The sequence below is a fragment of the Octopus sinensis genome, linkage group LG4 (assembly GCF_006345805.1).
Source record: "Octopus sinensis linkage group LG4, ASM634580v1, whole genome shotgun sequence".
NCBI classification, from domain to species: Eukaryota; Metazoa; Mollusca; class Cephalopoda; order Octopoda; family Octopodidae; genus Octopus; species Octopus sinensis.
In genome coordinates this window covers 75,562,889-75,590,222 of record NC_043000.1, presented here as the reverse complement: position 1 = coordinate 75,590,222, position 27,334 = coordinate 75,562,889, and the positions used below count along the sequence as shown (strand labels likewise).

General features: G+C 39.2%; 2 protein-coding genes across 4 annotated transcripts in view; both read left to right on the top strand.

The window, feature by feature from the left end:
* LOC115211127 overlaps positions 1 to 27,334 on the top strand; it is a 74,354-nt gene that overhangs the window by 28,798 nt on the left and 18,222 nt on the right. The gene's annotated exons all lie outside the window — the stretch shown is intronic.
* On the top strand, positions 13,604 to 15,867 carry LOC115210493 (uncharacterized protein K02A2.6-like). Its single transcript, XM_029779096.1, has 2 exons — positions 13,604 to 13,937; positions 15,476 to 15,867. The coding sequence occupies exons 1-2, from the start codon at positions 13,604 to 13,606 to the stop codon at positions 15,865 to 15,867; spliced, it is 726 nt and encodes a 241-aa protein (XP_029634956.1).

Here is a 27,334-nt window from a genome sequence, read left to right as displayed (position 1 = left end):
AATCTATTAAGCAACAGCTACCCCAAAAACATACTATCCACTCCAATTATGAAGAAAAGAGAAGATGAAACCAATAAACTGTCCACAGTTTGTCTACCCTATGTAAAAGGCCTCTGAAAAGATACCAAATATATGTGGCCCATATGACATAACAACTGTATTCAAGAGTAATACAACACTTCGCAAGTATCTCCTTCGACCTTCGAGTAAAACCACCAATAGAAGAGAATATGACCAAAGACTGTGTATACTCCATCCCATGCAGCTGTAGTCAGTTATACAAAGACAAAACATGCCACCCCCTCAAGATAAGGGTAGACAAACATTGCAAAGCTGTGACACAAGGAGATATTGTGGGATGAAGTTAAAATAATAGACAGAGAACACTACTGGAAAATACGCAAACTAAAAGAAGCAGCACATATGCTAGGACACAACAACCTCCTAATCAGACTGAGTGGTGTAGATATGAGTAGCATATGGGAACCAGTATTAAGGAAGGATAGGAAAATAGATTTATAAGCCCTAAAATTCACTCTATAATTGCCCACTGGCATATGGTGTAGTGGTTAATAGTGCGGGCTACTATCCCCAAGATTCTGTGTTCGATTCCAGGCAGTGACCTGAATAATAATAATAATAATAATAACAATAATAACAACAACAACGAAAAATACCTTAGGAATGAAAACCCAGGTTTGAAATTTCCCCAAGACACCTGAAGAAGGCTGGAGGGTATATCAGCTGAAACGTGTTAACAACAAACAAGATGAGGGCAAATATCTGTCAAATGTAAATAATGTACATAATTCCTCATCTCTTAAATATAGAACTAGATTCAAAGGTACTTTTTAAATGGGCTGGTTATGCGACACTAGTGTAGGCTATGGCTGTGATCTCACTTTCCTTGCCAGGTCTTCTCAATCACAGCATATCTCCAGAGGTCTCAGTCTTTCGCCATTGCCTCTGCTCCACCACCTCATCCCATGTCTTCCTTCTACCATAGATTCCTTATTAGTGGGGGGAAATAAATAGGTATAAACATAACTATGTAGTTCATATATAAGTAAATGTATTATATACGAAATAATAAAACTGAGAAATAAGCATAATTATACACCAAAATAACACAATGAAGCCAATTCATAAAATCCGTCATTCTTTTTTATATATATATATATATAAGCATGAATCATAGAACACTGTGCAAAACAGTTGTTGGGGGTGGGGGTTAATATGAGATTTACCAAAAGTTCTAAATTATCATAAGCTAACTAGAGTATATTATAAGACTTAACATACATTTAATTAGGTAGATCAACTTACATGCAAAATGTAATTTCATACAAAGATTATAAATAGATGAAAGAATAAGTTACATAAATAAAATAAAATAAAAGAGTTAACCTTAAACCTAAAAAAGAAGAAATATGCTATTGAAAGGGTGTACTGATAATACAATACAGGGATAAATGCATGGTATAATATGATATAATATAAGAAAAAAATTTGTAAATAAAATATTATCAATGCAGATTAAGATAAGAGATAAATGATAAGGAATTAAACAGGTTTAAACCAAAGAGTATTTTACATATATGGAATTAAGCACATATATCTGATAAATTAATAATATATGCGAAATGTCTGTATGTATGTATATGTGTGTGTGTATATATATATGACCACTTCCCCCCTTCTCTCTCTCTATCTTACTCTGTCTCTCTTTCTCTCTGTCTCCCTCTTTCGATTACCACTCGCTTCGCCAAGACTTCCTCCACCACCACCGCCCTATATAAACTAGCGCACGCACACAGACTCCCACTCGCTTTCAATCCCCTGCCAAAGAATAACGGATGCCTGATGTACAGATAAGAATTTTTTCATCTTTTCAACCTCATTTCATCTACCTTACTATTTCTGCACAGATCATAAACCATTCCGCTATTAGTTCTGTTCATCATTCTGTCTAGTTCAGTAACATGCCATCATGTAAATATAGTTTTCAATAGTCTCGTCTTCCTTTTTGTTCCCTTAAGATAACCTTACAACATATTCATTGACTCATTCAGTTATTAAAGTTTTATCATACAGTTACTTATTTATCCCCTAAATTCTGTCTTAGAATGTCTGACGGAGAACTCCCAGATTTTTCAAGTCTATTTTACTATTATCAACATTTGCTGTCTTGTTTAAACTATGCTTTGTTTGAGGTGCTCCCGCCCTTCCACCCCCTCCACCTGTACCGGAAGTTCCTATCGTTCCTATCCTTTGTCATCCCTGAGTTGCCTCCCTGAACACTTCAAAAGGCTTTATGCCATCCCCACGCCTAGTCTAGGGTTATTTCCTATGTAAGGTAATGATCATATAGTGCAAAATATGAAAGGGTAGTGTGTGCAGGTTGAACTGAAGGCTACTGTATTGTTTGCCTATGAATTCTGCCAAATGCGAGTTTTCTTTTCAGGTACCTGAAGCCGCTGTCCCCCGTCCCAGGGTCTCATGGGCCCATACCTCCCACACCCTCAGGGTTGGCACTCGTTGGCACACTGAAAGGTAGGTCTAGTGAGATTGTTGAGATGCTTGAACGGAGATGTGTTGATATGTGCTGCATCCAAGAAGTAAGGTGGAGAGGAGGTTCTGCTAGGTTCCTCACAGGCAAAGAACACTGATGGAATTTTCTGGGCAGGGAACACTGACAGGGTCGGGGGCGTGGGTATACTTCTTGCTGAAAAATGGGTAGATGAAGTAATTGAGGTAGTCAGAGTATGTGACAGAATACTTAAGATTAGATTAGTGCTTCACCATGGGTTAGCAACCATTATATCGGGGCTACTCGATGGACAGAAGGACTGATTCTATGACACCCTGCTGCAGACTACCTCGTTGACAAACGACAGGGACCTTCTCTTTGTGGTTGGTGACTTCAATGGACATGTTGGACAACATACAGGGGGCTTCCATGGCATACATGGAGGCTACAGCTATGGTTCCCACAATGAGAAAGGAACCAGACCGTTGGAGTTCTGCGATACAAATGATCTTATGGCTTGCAATACTAACTTCAGGAAACATACCAGTCACCTACTGATCGGGCCAACATACCAGCCAAATTGACTACATCCTTGCCAGAAAAAGGGAAAGATAGCTGCTTATAAATGCCAAAACCTTCCCAGGCGAAGAATGTACCCCACAACATAGACTGGTAGTTAGTGACTTTAGGATCAGGACTAAGTGGACGTCCAGAAGACGACCAACATGGAAAAGAAGGGTCTGGAAGCTTAAAGATCATGCGAATGGACAGAGATTTAGAGACATATTACTCGAAGCCTTTGACGAAATAGAAGAGGATATAGCTTCACATAGTGTAGAAGACAACTGGAGGTTTCTACGGGACAACCTGCTGAGAGCCACTGACCAGATCTGTGGATGGTGCAAAGTCCCCTCTCAACCCAAAATAACGTCGTGGTGGTGGAACAAATCTTGTAGACAGGGCTATTAGAGAAAAGAGACAGTCTTGGAAGACAGAGAAGCTAGGGGATGGGTTTACTTAGCCAGAGCGGAGGCAGATAAGAAAAAAAATTTGCCAATGTTCTGCGCCGTGAGGATCAAAGACTTGAGGTATTTCATGTTGCAAGACAGTGTGTGAGAGAGAATCGTGATGTTGTAGGAGAGAAATGTGTCCATATGGATGATGGTTCTCTTGCACTAAATGGGGCTGCAAAGAGAGAGGTTTGGAGACACCACTATGAAAGGTTGCTGGATAAAGAAAATGAATGGGAGAAAGAGAGTCTGCCGAATGTTGATCCAACATTGGGACCAGTTATCTGAGTAGATATCTGGTAGATAAAGCAATTAAAAGTATGAAGACAGGGAAAGCCCCCAGCCCATCAGGAATTTCTACAGAGATGCTCAAAATATCTGGCAGTGTCGGCTATAGCCTAGTCACCCATATAGTTAACCAGGTGATACACAAAGGAGTCATACCCAATGACTGGTGTGACAGCATAATCAACAGCTACAAAGGTAAAGGTGGCGCTTTAGATACAAATAATTACAAAGGTATCAAGCTGTTGGACCAGGTAATGAAGGTCACAGAGAGGGTCATAGCCCAACAAATGAGGGAGAGAATGAGTTTGGATGAGATGCAGTTTGGGTTCGTGCCAGGGAAAAGCACCACTGATGCTATATTTCTGGTAAGACAGCTGCAGGAGAAATACCTAACCTAAGATAAACCTCTGTACCTGGCTTTCGTTGACATGGAGAAAGCCTTTGATAGGTGCCCCCAATCCTTTATCTGGTGGTCAATGAGGAAACTAGGGATAGATGAATGATTAGTGAGAGCTGTGCAAGCCATGTACAGGGACGCTGTCAGTAAGGTGATAGTTGGCAATGAGTACACTGAAGAATTCTGGCTAGAGGTAGGGGTCCACCAAGGTTCAGTCCTCAGCCTCCTCCTATTTATCATAGTCCTCCTGGCAATAACAGAGGAATTCAAGACAGGATGCCCCTGGGAGCTCCTCTATGCTGATGACCTTGCTCTAATTGTTGAGTCACTATCAGAACTAGAGGAGAAGTTTCAAGTGTGGAAACAAGGATTAGAATCGAAGGGCCTTAGAATCAACCTAACTAAAGCCAAAGTCCAAATAAGTAGGAAGGCAGGCAAACCACAAATCCCTTCAGATGGCCCTGCTCGATCTGTAGTAGAGGCATAGGTAGAAACTCTATAAGATGTACCCAGTGTAAGCTAAGGACACATAAGGGGTGCAGTAATATCAAAGAAAGGCTAACTGGGAAGATAGCTTTTGTATGTGGCAGATTTTCGGGTGCAATAAACACTGAAAATGCGCAAAGAACAACTTCCGCCACATTCCAGGGAGAAAAACTTCCGTTACCTAGGTGACCAAATCAGTAGCGGGGGAAGGTGCACTGAAAGTGTAGCTGCTAGAATAAGAATAGCTTGGGCAAAGTTCAGAGAGCTCTTACTTCTGCTGGTGACAAAGGGCCTCTCCCTCAGAATAAAAGGTAGACTGTATGATGCATGTGTATGAACAGCCATGCTACATGGCAGTGAAACATGGGCTGTGACTGCTGAGGACATGCGTAAGCTCGCAAGGAATGAAGCCAGTTTGATCTGATGGATGTGTAATGTCAGTGTGCATAGTCAACAGAGTGTAAGTACCTTGAGAGAAAAGTTGAACCTAAGAAGCATCAGATGTGGTGTACAAAAGAGACAACTGCACTGGTATGGACATGTGATGAGAATGGATGAGGATAGCTGTGTGAAAAAGTGCCACACCCTAGCGGTTGAGGGAACCTGTGGAAGAGGTAGACCTGGGATGAAGTGGTGAAGCACGACCTTTGAACTTGGCCTCACCAAGGAAATAACTAGTGACTGAGACTTTTGGAAATATGCTGTGCTTGAGAAGACCTGGCAAGCCAAATGAGACCATAACCTCGTGGCTTATGGCAGGGGCGTAACCAGCCCACTTATGCGTACCTTTTCTTTTCTTTGGACACTAAACTCTGCTTGCGAAGGCCTGTTGAGGCAAGTGAAATTTGATGACTGGCACCCGTGCTAGCAGGGTGCAAAGAGCACCATACGAGTGTGATCGTTGACAGAGCGGCTAGCTGGCTTCCATGCCGGTGGCATGTAAAAGGCACCATTCGAGCGTGATCGTTACCAGCATTGCCTTACTGGCACCTGTGCCGGTGGCATATATAAAAAGATTCGAGCGAGGTCATTACCAGTATCGCCTGACTGGCCCCCGTGCCGGTGGCACGTAAAAGCACCCACTACACTCTCAGAGTGGTTGATGTTAGGAAGGGCATCCAGCTGTAGAAACTGCCAGATCAAGATTGGAGCCCGGTGCAGCCATCTGGTTCGTCAGCCCTCAGTCAAGTTGTCCAACCCATGCTAGCATGGAAAGCGGACGTTAAACGATGATGAGGATGATGATATTGTGAGTGGATTACACAGAAACTGAAAGAAGACTGTCATATGTATGTATGTATTTGTGTGTGTGTATGTGTGTCTCTATTTGTACCCCACCATTGCTTCACAACCAATGTTGCTGTGTTTATGTTTCCATAACTTAGCTGTTCGGCAAAATACACTGATAGATAAGTGCTAGGCTTAAAAAGAATATCCTGTAGTCGATTTTTTTCAACTAAAGGCTGTGCTCCAGCATGGCTGCAGTCACCTAACTGAAATAATAAAGTAAAACAATAAATAACTATGCCATTTTAATCCCGAGCAAGTCAGGGTATCTCTACTAGTTATATATATATATTATATGTGTGTGTGTTTATGTATCTGTGTTTGTTCCCCCACCAATACTTGACAATCAATGTCGGTGTGTTTACATTCCTGTACCTTAGCTGTTCAGCAAAAGAGACCGATAGAATAAGTCAAGAAATAAGTCCTGGAGTCAATTTGTTCGACTAAAGCCGATCCTCCAGCATGGCTGCAGTCAGATGACTGAAACAAATAAAAGAATATAAGGATATATTATATGTGTGTGTATATAATAAAGATGAAAATTTGTTTCTGTCTGTCTATCAGACCATCTCTAGCAAGAAAAGGCTACACCATCTATATAAAAATTAAAGCTACATGTTGTGTAAAATTTTACACCGAAGACAATGGAAGTTTGTCCTGAAGGGAGCTAGTGGCCCTTTTCCAAAATGTAGATGTTGCAGTTCCCAAATAGATTACCACTCTTTCAGGTTTTAAGCTTCTGTCATTTATTTAGGGAGATAACTAAATAAAACAACTGGCACTAAAGAACATTACTGTGAATAATTTAAAAGAAAGACTCGAGAATGTTCCAGGAAATTAACATACAAATCTATAAACTCTGTTGTTGATAACTCGGAAATTGTCAGTTACCCCATTGACTTCTTTAAACTCACTTGAGACACAAGGAGCTCCTCCTCATTACTTTTCATTGAAAATAGGCACTCCAATCATGCTTCTGCAGGACTTCCTCAAACAAAACTGTGCAATGGCACTAGACTTGTGAAGAAATTAGCAAGAAACGTCATAGAGTCCACAATAAATTCTTTCTTGTTGAAAAGACAAAGATGTTTTTATTCCTTGCTTACCTTTAATATCTTCCAATATGCCCTTCCAATTCAAACAACTTTTAATTAATAATACAACTGTCTTTTGCGATGTCCATTAATAAGTCCCAACATCTGACTTTGAAAGTTACTGCTTTGCAATTAGAGAAGGACAGTCAGTTATATATGTTGGGGCCCCATAGTGGGGGCAAGGACAATCTTCATTTTTATCCCTACTGATAAAACCTGAAACATTGTCTATAAGGAAGTTTTGGGCATGGGATCAACAAACCAAAATTTGCAGAATGAATAATAACTTTGAAGACTGAAATACTACGGATCATAGATCAGAAGTTTATATGCACAAACCTATAGAATTCTCTACTGCTACAGAAGCTGAACAGGAGGTAGTAAGAATTGATTACATCAACATTGAAAAAAGGTTGTAATGCTAGCAATAGACGTAAACTCAGCTGCTGGCCCTGACAGATTCCCAGCAATTATCCTCAAGTCAAGCAAACAAGTCCTTACAAAACCATTGCAGCTACTTTTTCAGAGCTACTAAAAACTATAGGCCTATCTCTCTCACCTCACACATCAGCAAAGTCATGGAATGAATAGTTGGAAGGAAATTAATCGCATTCCTTGAAGAGAATGACTTACTGACTGATACCCAGCATGGTTTTTGACCAGGTAAAAACTGCCTGACACAGCTATTGCAGCATTACCACTGGGTGCTTAAGCAGTTGCTCAACAACTCCAATGTGGATGTGATATACCTCAACTTTGCAAAGACCTTTGAGAAAGTCGACCTTGGTATGATTTATCACAAGCTCCGAAATATTGGCATATCTGGAAAACTTGGAGAATGGCTACATGACTTTCTAAAAGACAGAAGTCAAAAGGCCACCTCCAAGAAATCACAAATAATGAATGGTGTTCCACAGAGCGCTATCCTGCAGCCACTGCTATTCATAATGGTCCAATGGTCCTCATTCAATACAACCTAAGTGAATAACTTTCAATATTCATAATATAATTTTGGCAGCTTTTTTTTAACCCAGTTGATGATGAGTGTTTCTGCTAGTATATATATACACACACACTTACATAAATTAATATAAACAGCCAGGTACAATGTGATATTACCATAAAGGAAAAATTCAATTATCACTAAGTGTGACGACTAAGGATGTCGAAGCACCTACATTGCTAGAAATAAGAGTTAAAATACTCTTAACCCTTTATTTACCATATTTATTTTGAGATGCTCTGTGTTTCTTTCAATTGTTTTAAATATAACAAAGAATTTAGTAAAAGAACTTAGTTATCATTAAGCTAATGTTTAGTGGAAGATTTTAATTCAAAACTTATGAAAACAAGACAGTTGTAATACAGAACCAGAGCCAGTTTCAGCCAGGTTGCTAACAAAAAGGTTAATGCTATAGCAGGAGTGCAGAATGTATACACACATGCTGAGAGGGAAGGCAACCACCCCATGACAAATTCAAGGATCTCCAGACCAGACTTAGTTTTGCCAGACTTAGTGAGGACTGCTTGAATGGCACATGATCTGCTAATTATATGTGCCAGCATATATGTATTTACCATAAAAAGTTATGGAGGATTTAGCAAAATGTTAATGCGTATACTAAAAATTAACATCAGGCTGAGTAAAAAGTTAGCAACATTTTGTAACATGAAATTCAACACAATATATTTCAACTATGTGGAAATGTTATTCATTAAAGTAAGTACCATTACAATCAACACATTTTTGCCAACAAGTCACGAGTTTCTTTAATCTGGTAACATAAAAATCTGGAGTTCTAGAGCTGATGAACTCTTTGAATGCACTTTTAGCATCTGTTTGATTTTTGAACTCCTGTCACAGGAAACCATCAAGGGGCTTGAAAAAGTGGTAGTCGGTAGGAGAAATGTGTGGGGAATAAGCTGGATGGAGAAGAACTTTATAGTCAAGTTCCTTCAACTTCTGGAGCATCATTAGTCAAATGTGTGGTTGAGCATTGTCATGAAGAATGATTGGTCCTGTTGACCAGTCTGGGACGGAGGAGTAGCAGTTTTTTATTCATTTTGGCAATTTCATGGCAATATGTTTCTGCAATAATGGTTTTTCCAGGTTTTAAGAAATTATAGTGGATGAGTCCAGCAGTACACCATCAAAAAGTCACCATAACCTTCTTTTTGAAGAGCTCGGGTTTGGGGAGGGTTTTTGGTGCTTCGTTTTGATCCAACCACTGCAAAGAATGTTTTTTTTTATCCTTGTACAGAATCCACTTTCCAATGCAAGTTACAATACAATCAATGGATCGGTCTGGTTATGGAGAAGAAGCAATGAGCAAATTTCATATCTGCACATTTTCTGATTTTCATTGAAACCGTATGGTACCCATATGTCAAGCTTTTTTGATTTTCTGATTGCATGCAAATGGTTGCAGGCAGTTTTCTGGCTAACTTGATGTTCTTTTCCCAGCACCCAAGTGGTTTTACATGGATCTATCTGAAAGACGGTTTTTAATTGACCATCATCCACTATGCTCACAATCTTCAAGGCTCAGATCTCCATTGCGAAATCGTTTAAACCATTTTCAATCTGACCCACTCATTCCCAAATGTTTCATTAATATCACAAGCAGTTTCAGCTGCTTTACATCCTTTTTTGAAGTTAACTAGCAAAATTGCTTGAATATTGCGCTTTGACAGTTCCATTTCAGATGGTTATAACAATGGTGAAAAAAAAACATCAATGTTAATTTATTGATGCATTTGGGGAAGTCTCTGTTTTATCAGACAGTTGCAAAAAATGTTTAAAAAATTTCAAAACTCTGCAAAAATCTGGTACAAATTCTTCATGATTCAAAATGTTGCTTACTTTTTTTATTCAATGTGATATAATCAGTCAGGTGCAATGTGATACCATAAAGGAAAAATTCAATCGTCACTAAGTGTGACTAAGGATGCCAGAGCACCTACATGGCTAGAAATAAGAGTTAAAAATACTCTTAATGCTGTTGGAGGAGCACAGAATGTATACACATATCACATATACAGGTATCATGCAAAAAGGAAAAGTAGAACTCAGAATATGAGTATATGTCCAAGGGAGTACCCAAAAGTAACCAGAAACATCCTTTGTGGGACAAGATCATATTTCAGGCTTCTGCCACTAGAAAGCACTTGATGTGACTTACAGGGAACAGTCTGCTGACTGGCGTCATTGTGTGGGATTGTACTGTCACATGGTGTGTCTTTGTTTTGCAGTGCTTCTCCCCTGTTCATCGATTTTTGCTATAGCTGAAACAAAGGAACAGTGTGCTTCCATGAAATTCTGTTTTTTGCTGGGGAAACCAGCTGCCGAAACAGTTCTCATGCTTCAAAGAGCTTACAATGCCACTGCCATGACAAAACACAAGTTTAGAAGTAGTTTTCATGCTTTAGGAATTGTCGCTTGAGGACCAACCTTGATCAGGGTGACCATCAACCTTCTGAATGAATGAAAATTCATGAACTGATCCTAGTGGACACATCACCAAACAATTTACTACTTGTTGATATGACTAGTGTGTTCTGGTGCTCCTACCAACAAATTCTGAGCAAGAAATTGCAAATGAAAAGAGTTGCAGCAAAATTTGTGCCTTGCTTGCTCATGGAAGATCAAAAGCAGTCACAACTGAATGCATGTTGTGAACTGAAAGAGCAGCTGGAATTGATTCAAACCTTTTTCCAAAGGTTATCACTGGTGACAAAAGCTGGTGCTACAAAATTTGCAGATGTGGATGAGGTGAAGAAAAAGAATGACAGAAGTGTTAAAAGGCATCACATATATATATATATGTAGTGAAGTCATCTTGACAGTTTTCAGTGTGCGCGTGCGGGGTTGGAATCTTCTAGAAGGCCTGCAAAGGTTCCCTCATGCACACACACTAAAAGACTGACAGAAAAAGTTCTGTCGCATTCCTTGCAGAGACTCGGGACGCAGCCGTTGAACACTGTAGACGTGTTTTTGATTAACTCCAAATTTGCTGTGTGGTTGTTGACTGACCAAAATGTACATTTCACAATATACCCGAATAAAGAGTTGTATATATTGTTCGGATGCCTTTCTTGTTTCCTTATGTATACATTTTTTAAAACAAAGAGGAAGAAATCCTACAAGTGGTAACCCCGAAAACAAGAACACTAGGCCAGTTCCAGCGACCCAGCTATGTTCCTGTCACAGTTCCAGTGATCCAGCCATGTTCCTGCTCCAGTCAACGACAACGCCAACATACCCCAGCAACTCAGGACGTGTTCCACTACTGTCGCCTTCATCTCGATGACGCCTTTCTCTGCCATCGCCATCTTTGACGCCACCATCAACACCGACATCATAGTTTATTGTCGCCCGTACTCACCAACATGACCAATTTTACTCACGCTGTTAGAGTGAGAATCTTTCACTGAGAGGAAAACAGTTGCAGTCTACCTATCTATATCAAGAGACTCAGCACAGCATCATAGCCACAACTTCTACACGGGTAGTAACCGGCTCTGCCACGTGACCCACAACATCTTGTTATAGAACTCTTAATATTGTGTACCTCAAGAACTGGTAAACTAACTCCATCTTTAACTCTACGCTGAGACATTTTTTCTATGCTCTGTATTTTGTCTTACACGCATACACCTTGTTTGGTCTTTTGTACACACTTACACGAACACATAGACACAAACACTTGTCGCATGCACTCACACACTCAACTCTGCTAGGACACACACAAACATTTGTTGGTTCAATTGCTGGTTTTCTTCTTTTTTAATTTCAATTTATTTTTGTTTCTTTTCCTTTTTCATCAGTTTCTACTTTCATTCGATTTTTTCCCTTCCTTTGACAGGATCATCTGGTAAAATTAAAAACAAAATGTCTTTTGCATCATTACCTGTTTTTACTGGAGATGCAACACTTTGGTTTGCGTAACTAGAGGCACATTTTTCAGCTCATAGTATTTCTTCTGAGCAACAATTGCAACTTCTTTATAGCTGTATGCCTCTGCAACTTGCAATTACTGCTAGAGATCTCGTTACAGATCCTAGTCCAGACGCTACTTATGCATCTGTGAAGGCAGAGATTTTATGTAGAAATACCAGAAGTGAGGAGAGTACATTTAATGAGTTAATGGCAGACGAAGAGTTGGGGGATAGAACGCCGTCACAATTTTTGCGCCGTTTGAGAGAGTTAAGCGGTAAATCCGCTGACTCTCCTCTACTTTGGAAGATTTTCTTTTCAAGATTACCTTCCAATATACAAACAATTTTGCCACAGCACTTGAGTCAAATACTGTGGACCAAATAGCCACCATGGCTGATAAAATTGTTGAATTCTCCATGCAGCCATTGTCACGTGCTGCTTGCGTCTGATCCGAGGTATCTTCTGCAGACTCAATTGATGGCCTTTCTAAAAAAATTTACATTCTTACCAAAAGGATGGACGTGATGTGTTGTGATGGCAAGAGTTTCTCAAGATCGCGTACTCGTAGTCGTTCTGCATCTCGTTCCTCACAGTCAAAGTCCGGACTGTGTTGGTACCACTCCAAATTTGGAGACAAAGCACACAAGTGCATACAGCCATGCACCTTTAAACATTTAAACTAGCTTTGGAGGAGTTGTACACGTCAACTTCCTCCTCTTCGTTCTCTGGTTATCGTACATTTTTTGTAAAAGATCTAGTGTCGAAGAAATTCTTCATGGTAGACACTGGTTCTTGTGGTAGTATTTGGCCTCTGCGTCTTACTAACGACAGGCCAAAACGCTCTAATGTTACTTTGCACGCTATTGACTTGTCACCAATAGCCACATTCGAGCAGGTTTTGTTACGCCTCAACATAAATCTTCGTTGAGATTTTCAATGGGTTTTTGTCATTGCTGACATTCCGCATCCTATTTTAGGTGCGGATTTTCTAAATCACTTTGATCTATTAGTAGATGTCAGGCATCAGAGGCAAGTCGACAGTTCGACTACACTCTCCACGCCGACTAGAGGATCTACCAATTCAGCTATTAGCCCGACATTTTTTGTTGCTACATCTGGAGATGTTTTTCATTCTCTTTTGACTTCTTTTCCAGAGCTAGCCGATATTACTTTTAAAATGGCAAAACCCGTACACTCAACACTCCATTTCATTACAACTACTGGGCCACCTGTTTTTTTGCACCTACGGCATCTTGAACCTGACTGTCTTAAAACGGCTAGGGCTGAGTTTGAGCATATGCTCCAGCTTGGTCTGATACACTCCTCCACCAGCCCATGGGCATCACCTCTTCATTTAGTCCAAAAAGGGGATACAGATTTTCGCCCAGTGGGAGATTATGGGCATCTAAATTCTGTGACGATTCCTGATAGATATCCAATGGCAAATCTTCATGGCTGTACAATTTTTTCTAAGGTTGACCTCATACGTGCTTATCATAAATACCAGTCAACCCAGCTGATGTTCCTAAAACGGCAATTACCACTCCTTTTGGTTGTTTCGAATTTTTATACATGAGTTTTGGTTTGCAGAACGCTACTAGTACGTTCCAATGTTTTATAGATGAAGTTGTTCGTGGACTTGATTTTGTTTTCGCGTATGTCGATGATATCTTCACCGCAAGTGATACACATGAAAATCATCTCCAGCACTTGTCTCAGCTTTTTCAACGTCTTCGCGACTATGGTGTTCACTTTAATCCAGACAAGTGTGTTTTCGGGCAATCTTCTCTTGACTTTCTCGGTCATTGTATTGATTCGAGTGGAATCAAACCTCTCTCGTCTAAAGCTGATGCAATTCAGCGCATCGCACCTCCTTCTTCTTTACGTCAACTTCGCCATTTTTTGGGTATAGTTAATTTCTATCGATGCTTCATAGACCAGTGTGCGGACAAGCTGCTTCCTTTAACGCAGCTACTAACGGGCAATTCTAAAAAGAACGCCCACTCTTTCAGCTGAAGCATTGTCTGCCTTTGAGTTGGTAAAAAAAGGAACTAGTTTCAGTTCCTGTTCTAGCACATCCGGCTCCTGATGCTCCACTTTCTTTATCTGTGGATGCATCAGATTCTGCAGTTGGTGCTGCACGCCGTAGATGGTGAAACAAAACCTTTGGTTTTCTTTTCTTGCTAACTGCAGCCTGCCGAACACAGATATAGTACTTTTGATCGGGAGTTACTAGCGATCTATCTGTTGGTTCGGCATTTTCAGCACCAGGGATGGGAGTTTGTGATTTATACTGATCACAAGCCCCTTACGTTTGACCCATCTTCCAAAACGGACAAACTCTCCCGTCGTGCTTTCCGTCACCTGGACTATATTTCTCAGTTTACAAGTGACATTCGACATGTGCCAGGGAGGAGAATGTCCCAGCTGATGCTCTCTCTAGGCTCCCTGTCAATTCCATTTCCTCTCCTGCAGCAATTGACTTAACTGCTATTTCGCAAATCAACCACCTTTAGCGGAGTTGGATTTAACTTCGTCCAAGTTTATCAATTGTAAGTTTGCCTACCTTCCGCACCCTTCAGCTGAAGTCTCTATTCTTTGTGACATCTCCACCAGTTCTCCTAGGCCGTTAGTACCTAAGAACCATCAACGTTCTGTTTTTGATGCCCTTCATTCATCCGGGCATCTCTGCCACAGTAAAGCTTGTTACTGCTCGGTTCTTCTGGCCCAATATGTGGCGATCGATTACCTCTTGGGCACGCTCTTGTTTGAAGTGCCAGAGGGCTAAAGTCCATAGACACGTTCGTGCTCCACTTGAAACAGTTTTCTTCTCCTGAGGCCTGTTTTCGCCATGTCCACCTTGATTTGGTTGGACTATGGCCTGTGAGTCGCGGTTTCTCATATATTTTAACTTGTATCAATCGTTTCTCACGTTGGCCGCAAGCCATTCCTATAGCAGACATTTCTGCTGAAACTGTTGCGAAAGCCTTTATGTCTAGCTGGATTGCTAGGTTCGGTGTACTGTCCAGTTTAACCACAGATCGTGGTCAACAATTCGAAGCTGTTTTATTTCGTGAGTTATCACGAATCCTGGGGGTGCATCATATACGCACCACTAGTTACCCTCCCGCTTCTAATGGGATGGTGGAGCGTTTCCACAGGCAACTTAAGGATGCGTTGCATGCCTCGTCAAATCCACAGTTGTGGACTGAATTTCTTCCTATCGTCCTGCTTGGATGTCGGACTGCGGTTAAAGCAGACCTTGGTTTTTCTTCTGCCGAACTCTTGTATGGTACCACACTGGCATTGCCTGGTACGATGTTGGTGCCAGACAAGTCACAGTATCTTAATTTAGAGTCTTATGTGGCTCAACTACGCAGTTATTTTTCTGCCCTTCCTCCTATGGGTCCGTGACACCAAATCCTCCTTCTAATGTGCCATCAGATCTTGACTCTTGGACACATGTTTTTGTTCGAGATGATTCTGTCAAAGGACCTCTTGTTTCTCCTTATAAAGGACCGTTTTGTGTGCTTTCCAGCACACCGAAAATATTCGAACTTGACATTAACGGTCGTTTGGAGACCGTCTCTGTAGATCATCTTAAAAGGGCATATTTTGAGGTGTCCCCATTTTTTGATGACACCACTGCCACAACCACCTTTGAATCTTCACATGCACCTTTGACAACACCACCACTTACACATGCACCTTTATCAACACCAACTTTGGCAACACCACCTTCGTCGTTGCAACCTGCCTCGAACAAACCTTATGTTACAAGGTCAGGCAGAACTGTTCACTGGCCAAAGAAACTTTCAAAGACTATTTATGTTTGACATTCTCAATTGTGTTTCCAGTGACAGTTACAATACTTATTGAACTTTGTTTTGTTTTTTTTTTTGTAGTTTTTCTCTTTCTTTGGTGCATGCTTCTTTGTGTTGTAAATTTTATTTTGTGTTGTCATGTTGTGGGCCACATGTTTTTGGTGATTTGGTAGCTACCTTATTTTCTGGAGCCACTACAATTTTTTTGTTTTGTTTCGTGCTTCCACTCTTGAGGGGGAGCCTTGTAGTGACATCATCTTGACAGTTTTCAGTGCGCACGTGCGGGGTTGGAATCTTCTAGAAGGCCTGCGAAGGTTCCCTCATGCACATGCACTAAAAGACTGACGGAAAAAGTTCTGTCGTGTTCCTTGCTTGCAGCGGAGACTCGGGACGCAGCCGTTGAACACTGTAGACGTGTTTTTGATTAACTCCAGATTTGCTGTGTGGTTGCTGACTGACCAAAATGTACATTTCACAATATACCCGAATAAAGAGTTGTATATATTATTCGGATGCTTTCCTTGTTTCCTTACATATACATTTTTTAAAACAAAGAGGAAGAAATCCTACATACATATATATATATATATATATAAAGTTAATCCAAACATGAAAGCACAACAACACAAGGACGTGGAACAAATATAGTAATATTTGGACACTAAGGAAAGAAGGAGGGTTTAACGTTTCGAGCAGAGCTCTTCGTCGGAAACATAGGAAAAAAAAATCGCCAACCATACACACGCAGTCGCATCGCTTATATATGTCTGTATCCATATATATATATATGTGTGTATGTATGCATCACTTATATATATATCTAAATCTATCTATCTATATATATATGTATGTATATCTAAATCTGTCTATATATATATATACTATCTTTTACTTATTTCAGTCATTAAATTCCCTTTTTAAGCCTGGTACATATTCTATAGTAGAAGACACCCACAGTGCCACACAGTGAGACTGAACTCAGAACCATCTTAGGAAGCAAGCTTCTTATCACACACACACACACATACACTTTATTTGTGGGTTAATAAGGCAACCAGTGGTTTCATATGAAAAAATCTTTGCATATAACTGTTAGCTGCCCTATTAACCCACGAATAAAGTATATTTGTACATCAATGTGGTGTTGCTCTCATTCTCAGTGTTCAATATTAACATATATACATATATATATATATCATCATTTAGCATCCATATTCCATACTGGCATGGGTTGGATGGTTTGAGATCTGATGTTCCCAAGGACTCTATCATACTCCAGTGTCTGCTTTGGCATAATTTCTATGGATGGACACTATTCCTGATACTAATACTTCACAGTGTGTACAAGGTACTTTTTTTTAGTCACCGGCACTAGTGAGCTCGCCATGTAGCTTTCAAGACTATGAATCCTAAAGGTGCAGTTTTATACCAGGAGATGAAGGAGTAAAAGTGAGTCAATGGGCAAGAGCAGAAGAGGTTTCTTGCTCCAGAGGGGCTATATGCTTACTCACTTTTTGGTAGAGAATGTTGGAGTGATTAGGATGTAAATAATAATGATGAGGTATCAGGGTGGACACCCAAGGTGTGAGGTGAGTAGAAATGGGACAGAGCAACCAGGAGTGTGGATAGGTGAGGATTGCATGAAAGTACATGTAGAGGAAGAGATGGGATAAAGGTGAGGTGTTGAGAGGTAGGTAACCACTCTGAAGATTGTATGGAGTTGAAAGATGGATGTAGTGAATGGTTGATGGCCAATGATGCATGAGATAGGGGAAGTGAGGGAGTAGGATATGTGTGTGTGTGTATAGAGAGAAAGAAAGTTAAATTGATACATGATGGGTTTCTTCAAAATTTCCATTCACCAAATTTCTATCACAAGGCATCGATAAAGCTGAGGCTTCTGGAATCATTCCATACTAAACAATAGCAGTATTCTCTTGATCTGCTTAGTACAGCAATTAAATCTCCCCTAATGAACTGTTTAGAATCTTTGAAATGGTTGTAAAAATGTTTTAAGCCCAAAAACTTGATAGAGGATGCTTCAGTATTAAAATGGAGATGGGGTGCATAATTAGAATATTTTGATTTGAACAAAAGAGCAAATTAATCTAAAACATGCTAGATTTGGGTTATATACTGTTAAAGTCATTGGATAGAATGCTTTGCAGTTTTTGTTCTGACTCTCTGCACTTTAAGTTCCAAGGTCAACTTTGTCTCTCATTCTTCTGTGGGTCAGTAAAAAGGTACCAATCCAAGGCTGTAGATTCATGGACCTATTAGAGTGTCAGATGCAATGACACTAGTTTCAATTTGTGTTGGTCTTAAAAATCATGGCCTTTCCCTTGAGCAACATTGGTTGCATCCAGAGGGAAAGTCATATGCAAGGCCAACTAAGAGTCATCCACAGAAGAAAAGAAATAAAAAAACTTGTCCAGGCCTGTACATATAGGTGCAGACATATTGCCAACCCTAACTGCTGGAGGCCTCATATGTGCTGCCTCAGATTTATTTGTTCCTTTATTAGAATTAAAGCGTAGATTGTTGAGCTGTAGCTCCTCTGGAGGCTCAATTTATAAGACTGTTGTTTTTGCAAGGCATGTAAACAGAAATCTGATGATACAGTTGATTATTCTAAATGTTTCAAAATAATTTAGAAATATAAACACACTGGAATCCCACAACTTGCTCATGTGTATCATAAAGGATGCACCTTGTGAAGTTGTTTGAGCATGTCCACTTGAGTCGGATAAGTGATACCTGCTTAGAAGCCTCTATTTAGCCAGGGTCATTAAGAATTCAGTTGATTACTACTACTCATATCTTATTTAAATGAATTTTCATCTACACTAGCAGCAACAAAACCCAACTCTAATGGTAAGGCAGATTTAGGTACCAGAAACTAGCACATTTTGATATAAGTCAATTCAGGTGTGATCAGTGAAATATTTCTCATACAATTCCATGCCAAGTCTTTGGTCTTCATCTTCATCCAAGGAAATCTTATTCACTTTGTAAGATAAACAGCATTGGATCGGAACCAAGATGATGAAAGGACTTTATTTTGTGCAGCCTCTCAATCAGCTACGTTATCAGCATCTGAAACAATCAAAATAAATTATAGAAATTCTCTTTGTACCTTGACTGATTTTGGATCAACAAACAGTTTTATTGCAAAGGAATTGTTTGCTTCATTGTAACTGTATGTAATTTATCATTAGTCTACTATGGAGTTTGAGGACTATTCTCCTTTTACTATATATGATTACATTGATATTAGAATACAAATCCAATGTCAAAATTAAAATGTACAACAGAAGGTAGTTTGTACCTGAAACACAACTAATTGTAAAAACGAGTTTCTTAGCTCATTACCAGCCAATAAAGATGGATCCTAGAAGAGAATGACCAAAACTACTATTTATGATATCTTACACATTAATGCTGTACTATTTTCTTTTTTTCAGTAATGAAGATTGACCCACTTTCCATATTTTCTAATTTTCTTATCAACCAAAGTGTATTAAATTATGCAACCTATCTTCAACAGATTTTGAAATCATCTATATGGAAGTCAATCTTCCATAAAAGAAGGTTTAATTGAGCCTTCTCATTTTCCATGAAATGCACAAGTTCTTGTCACAGGAACTAACAAACTATGATTGGCAATAGATTATGCCCAAATTGGCAATAGATTCCCCCCAACTTAATGCCTATCTATCTTCAAATATCATCAACATTTCTAATACATGCATCTACTAGGACAACCAAAACATAAAAAATAAGAATGAATTGTATAGAAATATCTACTTACATAATAAAATAAGTATATAAAAAATAAAAATAAAATCTCTCTCTCAACAATTCACTCCCCTTGAGGGAAATTTCTTCCCCTCTTCTATTTCTTAGTAAACCCTATTTCTCTGCTTCTTAAGCTGAAAATAACTGCAGATGGCAGCAGCAACAGCAGTCACCAGTCAAATTTCACACATTTTGGATACAATTACACAAGATATTTTGTATGATATAAACATGAAATCAACATGTTATCAAATATAAATTCAAAATTGAAAATAAAGTCCTTACTACATTTAATGCTTATGAGAATCTTTACCAATTTTGTTGATTGGGCATTGGCGTTACAAATGTAGTCCCAAAAATTGAGAAGTATAAATCAAGAAAGTACCTCTTTATCTTAATGAGATAATTGATGATGTGATACAGGAGGAACATAATTCAAATCTGATTGTTTTTTAAAATTGTTGCTAAAGAAATTTTACATTCAGTTATGACATGTATTGGTGATAAGGAAACTGCTTTGCTTAAGTCACACCATTGAAAATTGTAGCAAGTAATCTGGCCCTGAGGCATTTGATGGATTTTCATATACCAACCATATTTCCTCAGTTTTGACATCTTTTTTGCTTACAATGTTAAATGAGCTAAAAATTACTTGTATAAAGTCAACCTTTCTCGATTTCATAAGAAAAATTATTTCAGTTGGATGTAAGGGCTCTTAAAAGTTATTTTCCATTTTAAAGGCAGATGCTGCCACAGCATATCTAGCCACACCAAATGATAAAAGACTTAATTCTTCAGTTATATGCTTCTAGTACAGCCAGTTGTATGTTGCTTTCTCCATAATATGAGTCAATTGCATTCTTGCAAACTGAATGAAAACAACCTGCCAAGGAGCTAGAAGTATGGGTGGTAAACTTACTCAGTTTAACACCCAATTAGTCCTTGGTTGCCTTTAGTGAAGTTCACCTGTTGCAAGCATTCAGGCTAGGTCTCCTTTTTGGCTATAATGTCCTCTCTTCCTCCACCTGCTTCAGAGATCCTGAAAAGCATAGATCATCAGCTTTCTCTCTCTAACTAAATTGAAAAGAAGAAAGCATTTGCAATCATTGAAGCTTTTTGGAAATGGAGATCTTTCATTCAAATATTTTATAGAACAGTAAAGGCTGAACAGCCAGCCAGAGCATTACTTTTCTTAAATAAAAAATATGGGATTAAAAATACTTCTAATTTAAGAAAAGAATTGCTATGGCTATTCTGTCTTTACATAAATGTGTGTACGCACACACACACATTGATTAAAAACACCAACTATATTCAAGTTTATTTCTTTTTTATTTTAGTTTTTGCATATTTTTTATTAACTTTTTATGGTTTGTCTGAAGCGATAGTGTTCCTAAATCCATGTCTGACATTTCAAGAATTGAATTTTTGTAGTCTTTACTGCTAAAGGTTTTTTTTCATACTTAGCATCATGCATCAGCAGTCACAAACAAAATTCTATGATATGGCAGCTAAAAACAAAACATGTACAAAGGAATTCCTAAGGAAATTGATCAAAAGGCAAATAGGTACAGCAACTCAAGAGATCAGAAAAACAAATCAATATGTACATGTTCTTTTATTCTTTTATTTGTTTCAGTTATTTCACTGTGGCCATGCTGGAGTACTACCTTAATAAGTTTTAGTTGAAGAAATCAACCCCAGCACTTATTCTTTGTAAACATAGTACTTATTCTATTGGTCTTTTTTGCTGAACTGCTAAGTTATGGGGGACATAAACACACCAGCATCAGTTGTCAAGCAATGGCGGGGGGGGGGGGGACACAAACTCAAACACACAAATACACACATATATGATGGGCTTCTTTCTGTTTCTGTCTACTCACAAGGTTTTGGTTATCCAATGTGTCATGCAGTGGGACTGAACCTGGAACCATGTGGTTGGGAAGCAAGCTTCTTACCACACACCCATGCCTGTGCCTATATACATATATATATACATGTGTAATTGTTAAAAAGGACAACAAACATTAAGGCAAGGCAAACATCTCAAGTCATATACATTATTATTATTATTATTGGAAAAAAAATTCAAATCTTACAGCTGTTTTGGGGATATCCCGTCATCAGAGACAAACAGGGAAAATGAGAAGGGTATAGATTAATGAAATGATGACATAGAGGACAGGAGAAAAGGAATAATGAGATGAAAGAAAGAGAAGAAAAAAGAAACAAAAGTTCACAGTTCAACTTTCCGAACTTGTAGAAATAAAGGTGTAATCCTGCGTAAATCCACGTGGGTTAAAGTCCTGATAGTGTAAATGTGCTTATTTCTACAAGATCAGAAAGCCTAACTGTGAACTTTTATGGTTCTTTTTTTCCTTCTCTTTCTTCATCTTATTCCTTTACTTCTGTCCTCTATGTTGTCATTTCATTAATCTATACCCTTCTCATTTTCCCTATCTGTCTCCGATGATGGAATAGCCCAGGAACAGCTGCAAGACTTTGAATCTTTTTTCCAATAATAATAATGTATATGACTTGAAATGTTTGCCTTGCCTTAACGCTTGTTGTCCTCTTTAACAATTATATATCTGCTATATGCGAAATCTGCAATGACTCCATATCTACTGCCTTGGCTATAACCTTGGAGCCCTAGTAATCCATTACAGCTTTTACCTAGCATACCTAGTCGTTTAGAACACCTGTGAACTAAACTCCCATATTTTGTGTGTGTGTATATATATATATATATATATATATATATGTATATATATATATATATATATATAATATATATATATATATATATATATATATATAAAAATATATATAAAAATACAAAATGGGACAAGAACGCAAAACATTCAAAAAACGGACGGGTCATTTGAAGCCTCTAATCTTTAGTCAAGAACCAGATCATCCTCGCAATTTTGGATGACCGTATATACTTGATCTCATGTAAAAGTTCAACCCGCTATTTTGGGCCAAAAAGCAAAATTTTCCATAGACCCTGTATAAAAGTCAACCCTAGTATTTGTGAACAGGACAACATTTGTGGGCCAAGGTACTATATCATTTTGTACATAGAAATAACACTGTTACAAAATTGTGTGGCTACCTTGTTGTAGCCTGATCTTTAGGTGGAATGCTTGGTGCTTATAATGGAATGCTCAGTGCTTATAATAGTGAGCACTACACATCTGTTGATGGGTGCTACATTACTAAAATGTATGCACAGGATATGCTGCGAGCCTGCATACATCTTGAAGCACAATAAACACATGCACCATACACTTGTTGTTTACATGGTGAGAAACATGTTTCACAGACAGCACTATTGGCAAACACTGGCAAATGCCACTGTTTGAATTTGTACAAAGGCATGACTTTGGTAAGCCTAAAAGCTTTCAATTAATCACTAGATCAGTGGTTCCCTCATAACCTTTACATTTTCCTCATCTCCAAATACAATAAGCACATGCATCATACACTCATCTGTTTACATGGTGAAAAACGTGTTTCACAGACAGCACTATCGGTGAACAACAGCAAGCACCACTGTATGAATTCGTACAGAGACATGACTTCCGTGAACTTAAAAACATTTAGTTAATCGCTAGATCAGTGGTTACCAAACTTTTTTTGCCACAGAATCCTTCGACATTATTTTTTAAAATGTGGAACCCCTAATAACTTTCAGGGAACCCTGGGGTTTTGCGGAACACATTTTGAGAATCCCTGCTCCAGATTAACAACTCTACACCACATTATGAACATTTACTGGTAACTGCACATAAGAGCTAGGACACGTGTTTTGATGTATAGAATTGGTAATATTACTGTAATTCATTGTGTTGTTGTTTTTATTCACTTAGAGATCAGTTGGGCTTTTGCTGCTGATATGGTACTTCAGATTCTAGCTTGAATTTCAGTCCCTCAAAAGTAGTATCCATGTAATAGTCGATCTCATAAATTTGACCTGAAAAAATGGTCTAAAGCATTCTACTTTTACATAAGTATATATGGTGTATAAAGGCGGTGCTCCAGCATGGCTGCAGTCAAAATGACTGAAACAAGTAAAAGAATAAAAGAATAAAGAATGGTGTATGTATGTATGTATATATGCATGCATGCATACATGCATACATACATACATATATTCCCGTGCTCATTCATCTGGTGGTCACTGCAGAAGCTAAGAGTAAATGAGTGATTGTGAGAGCCATCCAAGCCATGTACAGGCTTGGATGGCTCCTGTTTAGCATAGTCCTCTAGGCCATAACCGAGGACTATAAAACTGGTTACTTATGGAAGCTCCTCTATACCAATGATGTTGTTCTTATATGAATCTGTAATAGAATTACAAATGAAATCCCAAGTGTGGAAACAAAATCTGAAATCAAAGGGCATTAAAGTTAACTTAGCAACAACCAAAGTTACAGTAATTAGGAAAGCAAGCAAACCACTAATCCCTTCTGGAAAATGATCCTGTTTGATACATAAGAAAGGTGTTGGTAGAAATTCCATATTGAGTACCCAATGCAGGTTGTGGACACATAAGTGCAGTTGAAACACAGGAAGGTTAGCAGAGAAAGTAGTTTTTGTGAGGGGCAAAACTACAAGAAAAATAAACACAGAATATACAGGAATTAGATTTTCTCATATGCTCAGGAGGGTCCTTTGAGGTAGGAGATAGCATCTGTTGCCTAGGTAACCTAATTAGTAGTGGAAGAGGATGTTGTGAAAGCATGGATGTTCTTAACTCCCAGAGTGAAAGGCAAACTGTATGACGCTTGTGTACAACAGTAATGCTAAATGATAGTGAAATGTGGGCTGTGAATGCAAAAGACATGTGAAGGCTTGAAAGAAATGAAGCTAGCCACTCTGCTGCTTGTGCAACATCAGTGTGGTTGTTCATCAGCATGCAAATGTGTTGAGAAAAAAAGTGGGTATAAGAGTTATCAGATGTAGTGTTCAACAAAGAAGACTGCACAGGTATGGTCATGTGATGTATATGAATGATGACAGCTGAATAAAGGAGTGCTGATCATTAAATATAGATGATGATACTTGTAGAAGAGGATGATCCAGGAAGACATGGCTCAAAATAGTGAAGGCTGTCCTTCAGTCTCACAGAGTGGATGACAAAGGACCTATTTGATTGGTGATTTGCCATATTTGAGAAGACCCACCTATCTCAGCAAAAATTATGCCCTAAAAGCATATCGTTTACGTCTATGCTCTTGCACCTGTCAAGCTTTCCCAACAAATCATTTTCATAACACCCATCCTTCTTTTGCCCCTTTAATCCTGGCCAGACGAGGCTGGCAAACAGCCACGATCGGATGGTGCTTTCATGTGCCACCGGCACTGGTATCACAGCTACAATTTCCATTGATGTTGATCGATTTTGATTTTGATTTTCACTTGCCTCAACAGGTCTTCACAAGTAGAGTTTTGTGTCCCAAGAAGGAAAGGTATGCATAAGTGGACTGAGGCCACGGGTTATGGTCTCACTTGTCCTGCCGGGTCTTCTCATGCACAGCATACTTCCAAAGGTCTCGGTCTCTGGTCATTTCCTCGGTGAGACCTAAAGTTCGAAGGTCGTGCTTCACCACCTTGTCCCAGGTTTTCCTGGGTCTACCTCTTCCACAGGTTCCCTCAACCGCCAGGGTGTGGCACTTTTTCACACAACTATCTTCATCCATTCTCGCCACATGCTCATACCAGCACAAACGTCTCTCTTGCACACCACAACTGATGCTTCTCAGGTCCAACTTTTCTCTCAAGGTACTTACACTCTGTTGAGTATGAACACTGACATTACACATCCCTTGGAGCATACTGGCTTCATTTCTTGCGAGCTTACACATATCCTCAGCAGTCACGGTCCATGTTTCACTGCCATGTAGCATGGCTGTTTGTACACATGCGTCATACAGTCTGCTTTTTACTCTGAGCGAGAGGCCTTTTGTCCCTAGCAGAGGTAAGAGCTCTCTGAACTTTGCCCAGGCTATTCTTACTCTAGCAGTTACACTTTCAGCACACCCGCCCCCGCTACTGACTTGGTCACCTAGGTAACAGAAGCTATCAACTATTTCTAGTTTTTCTCCCTGGAATGTGGCGGAAGTTGGTCTCTGCGCATTTTCAGTGTTGATTGCTCCTGAGCATCTGCCACATACAAAAACTATTTTCCTAGTTAGCCTTCCTTTGACATTGCTGCACCTCTTATGTGTCCTTAGCTTACACTTGGTGCATCTTATAGAGTTTCTACCTACGCCTTTTCTACAGATCGAGCAGGGCCATCTACCTGAAGGCTTTTGTGACTTGTCTACCTTCCTACTTATTAGGACTTTGGTTTTAGCTAGGTTGACTCTAAGGCCCTTCGATTCTAATCCTTGCTTCCACACCTGAAACTTCTCCTCCAGTTCTGATAGTGAATCAGCAATTAGAGCAAGGTCCTCAGCGTAGAGGAGCTCCCAGGAGCATCCTGTCTTGAATTCCTCCGTTATTGCCTGGAGGACTATGATAAATAGGAGGGGGCTGAGGACTGAACCTTGGTGGACCCCTACCTCTACCCGGAATTGTTCACTGTACTCGTTGCCAACCCTCACCTTACTAGCACTGTCCCTGTACATGGCTTGCACAGCTCTCACTAACCATTCATCTATCCCTAGTTTCCTCATTGACCACAAGATAAGGGATCGGGGGACCCTGTCGAAGGCTTTCTCCATGTCAACGAAAGCCAGGTACAGGGGCTTATCTTTGGCTAGATATTTCTCCTGCAGCTGTTTTACCAGGAATATGGCATCAGTGGTACTTTTCCCTGGCACGAACCCAAACTGCATCTCATCTAAACTAACTCTCTCTCTAATTAGTTGGGCTATGGCCCTCTCCGTAACCTTCATTACCTTCATTATATTGTCAACTCCCCTTTTTATATGTATATTAAACTATTCGGTGTACCTTTTCATCAGATACATACAACTGTTTAGTTGAAGATAATGGAGAATGCTCAAGGAAGCAAGGCTACTGGAAAGAATTTAAAAAATGGGAGTGAAGATTGGAATTAGTAAAGAACCAATGGTGTGCCTTATTCACTAATCACCTTGTGAGATAGGGTGTAGTTTCATTTCATTATCGGCATACTCAAATTATTGTAGTGGCTGCAGTAATGACTGCATCTCATTAATGGGCAGTCAGCACACCAAAAGCTGGGATATATATTGCTAAGGATAGATGAGTCATAAACGCTCATATCAGGTGGTGGGAGGAGGAACAGGTAAGAGGGAAAAAAGAATAAAGACAAAGTAGTTGAGAGTAGTTACTTATATGTACACACATGGATACACTAGTCCATGCACACACACACACACAAAGAGAAACTACATAGACACGCTTACAAAGCATATCACTATAAACCTATAATTATGGGCACACATAAACATGTAAACAAATATACATATATATATGTGTGTGTGTGTGTGTGTATACATACAGCTATATACATATGGCCCAATATACAAATATGTATATTTATGCCCATCACATGCAGGAAAAATAAAAGAATAAAATATACTGTAGATATAGGTAAATCTCTATGGACGAATACAATTGTACAATATTAAAATAAGGGTATAATAACAAGTGTATATGTAAACACACACAAACATACAGA

What these genes read in the sequence shown, in the direction of transcription:
- LOC115210493 (XM_029779096.1), top strand. Translation starts at nt 13,604, where the DNA reads ATGAGTTTTGGTTTGCAGAACGCTACTAGTACGTTCCAATGTTTTATA. An exon ending in TCAACTTCGCCATTTTTTGG is followed by an intron (nt 13,938 to 15,475) that starts GTATAGTTAATT and finishes ATGTGCCATCAG; the next exon opens with ATCTTGACTCTTGGACACAT.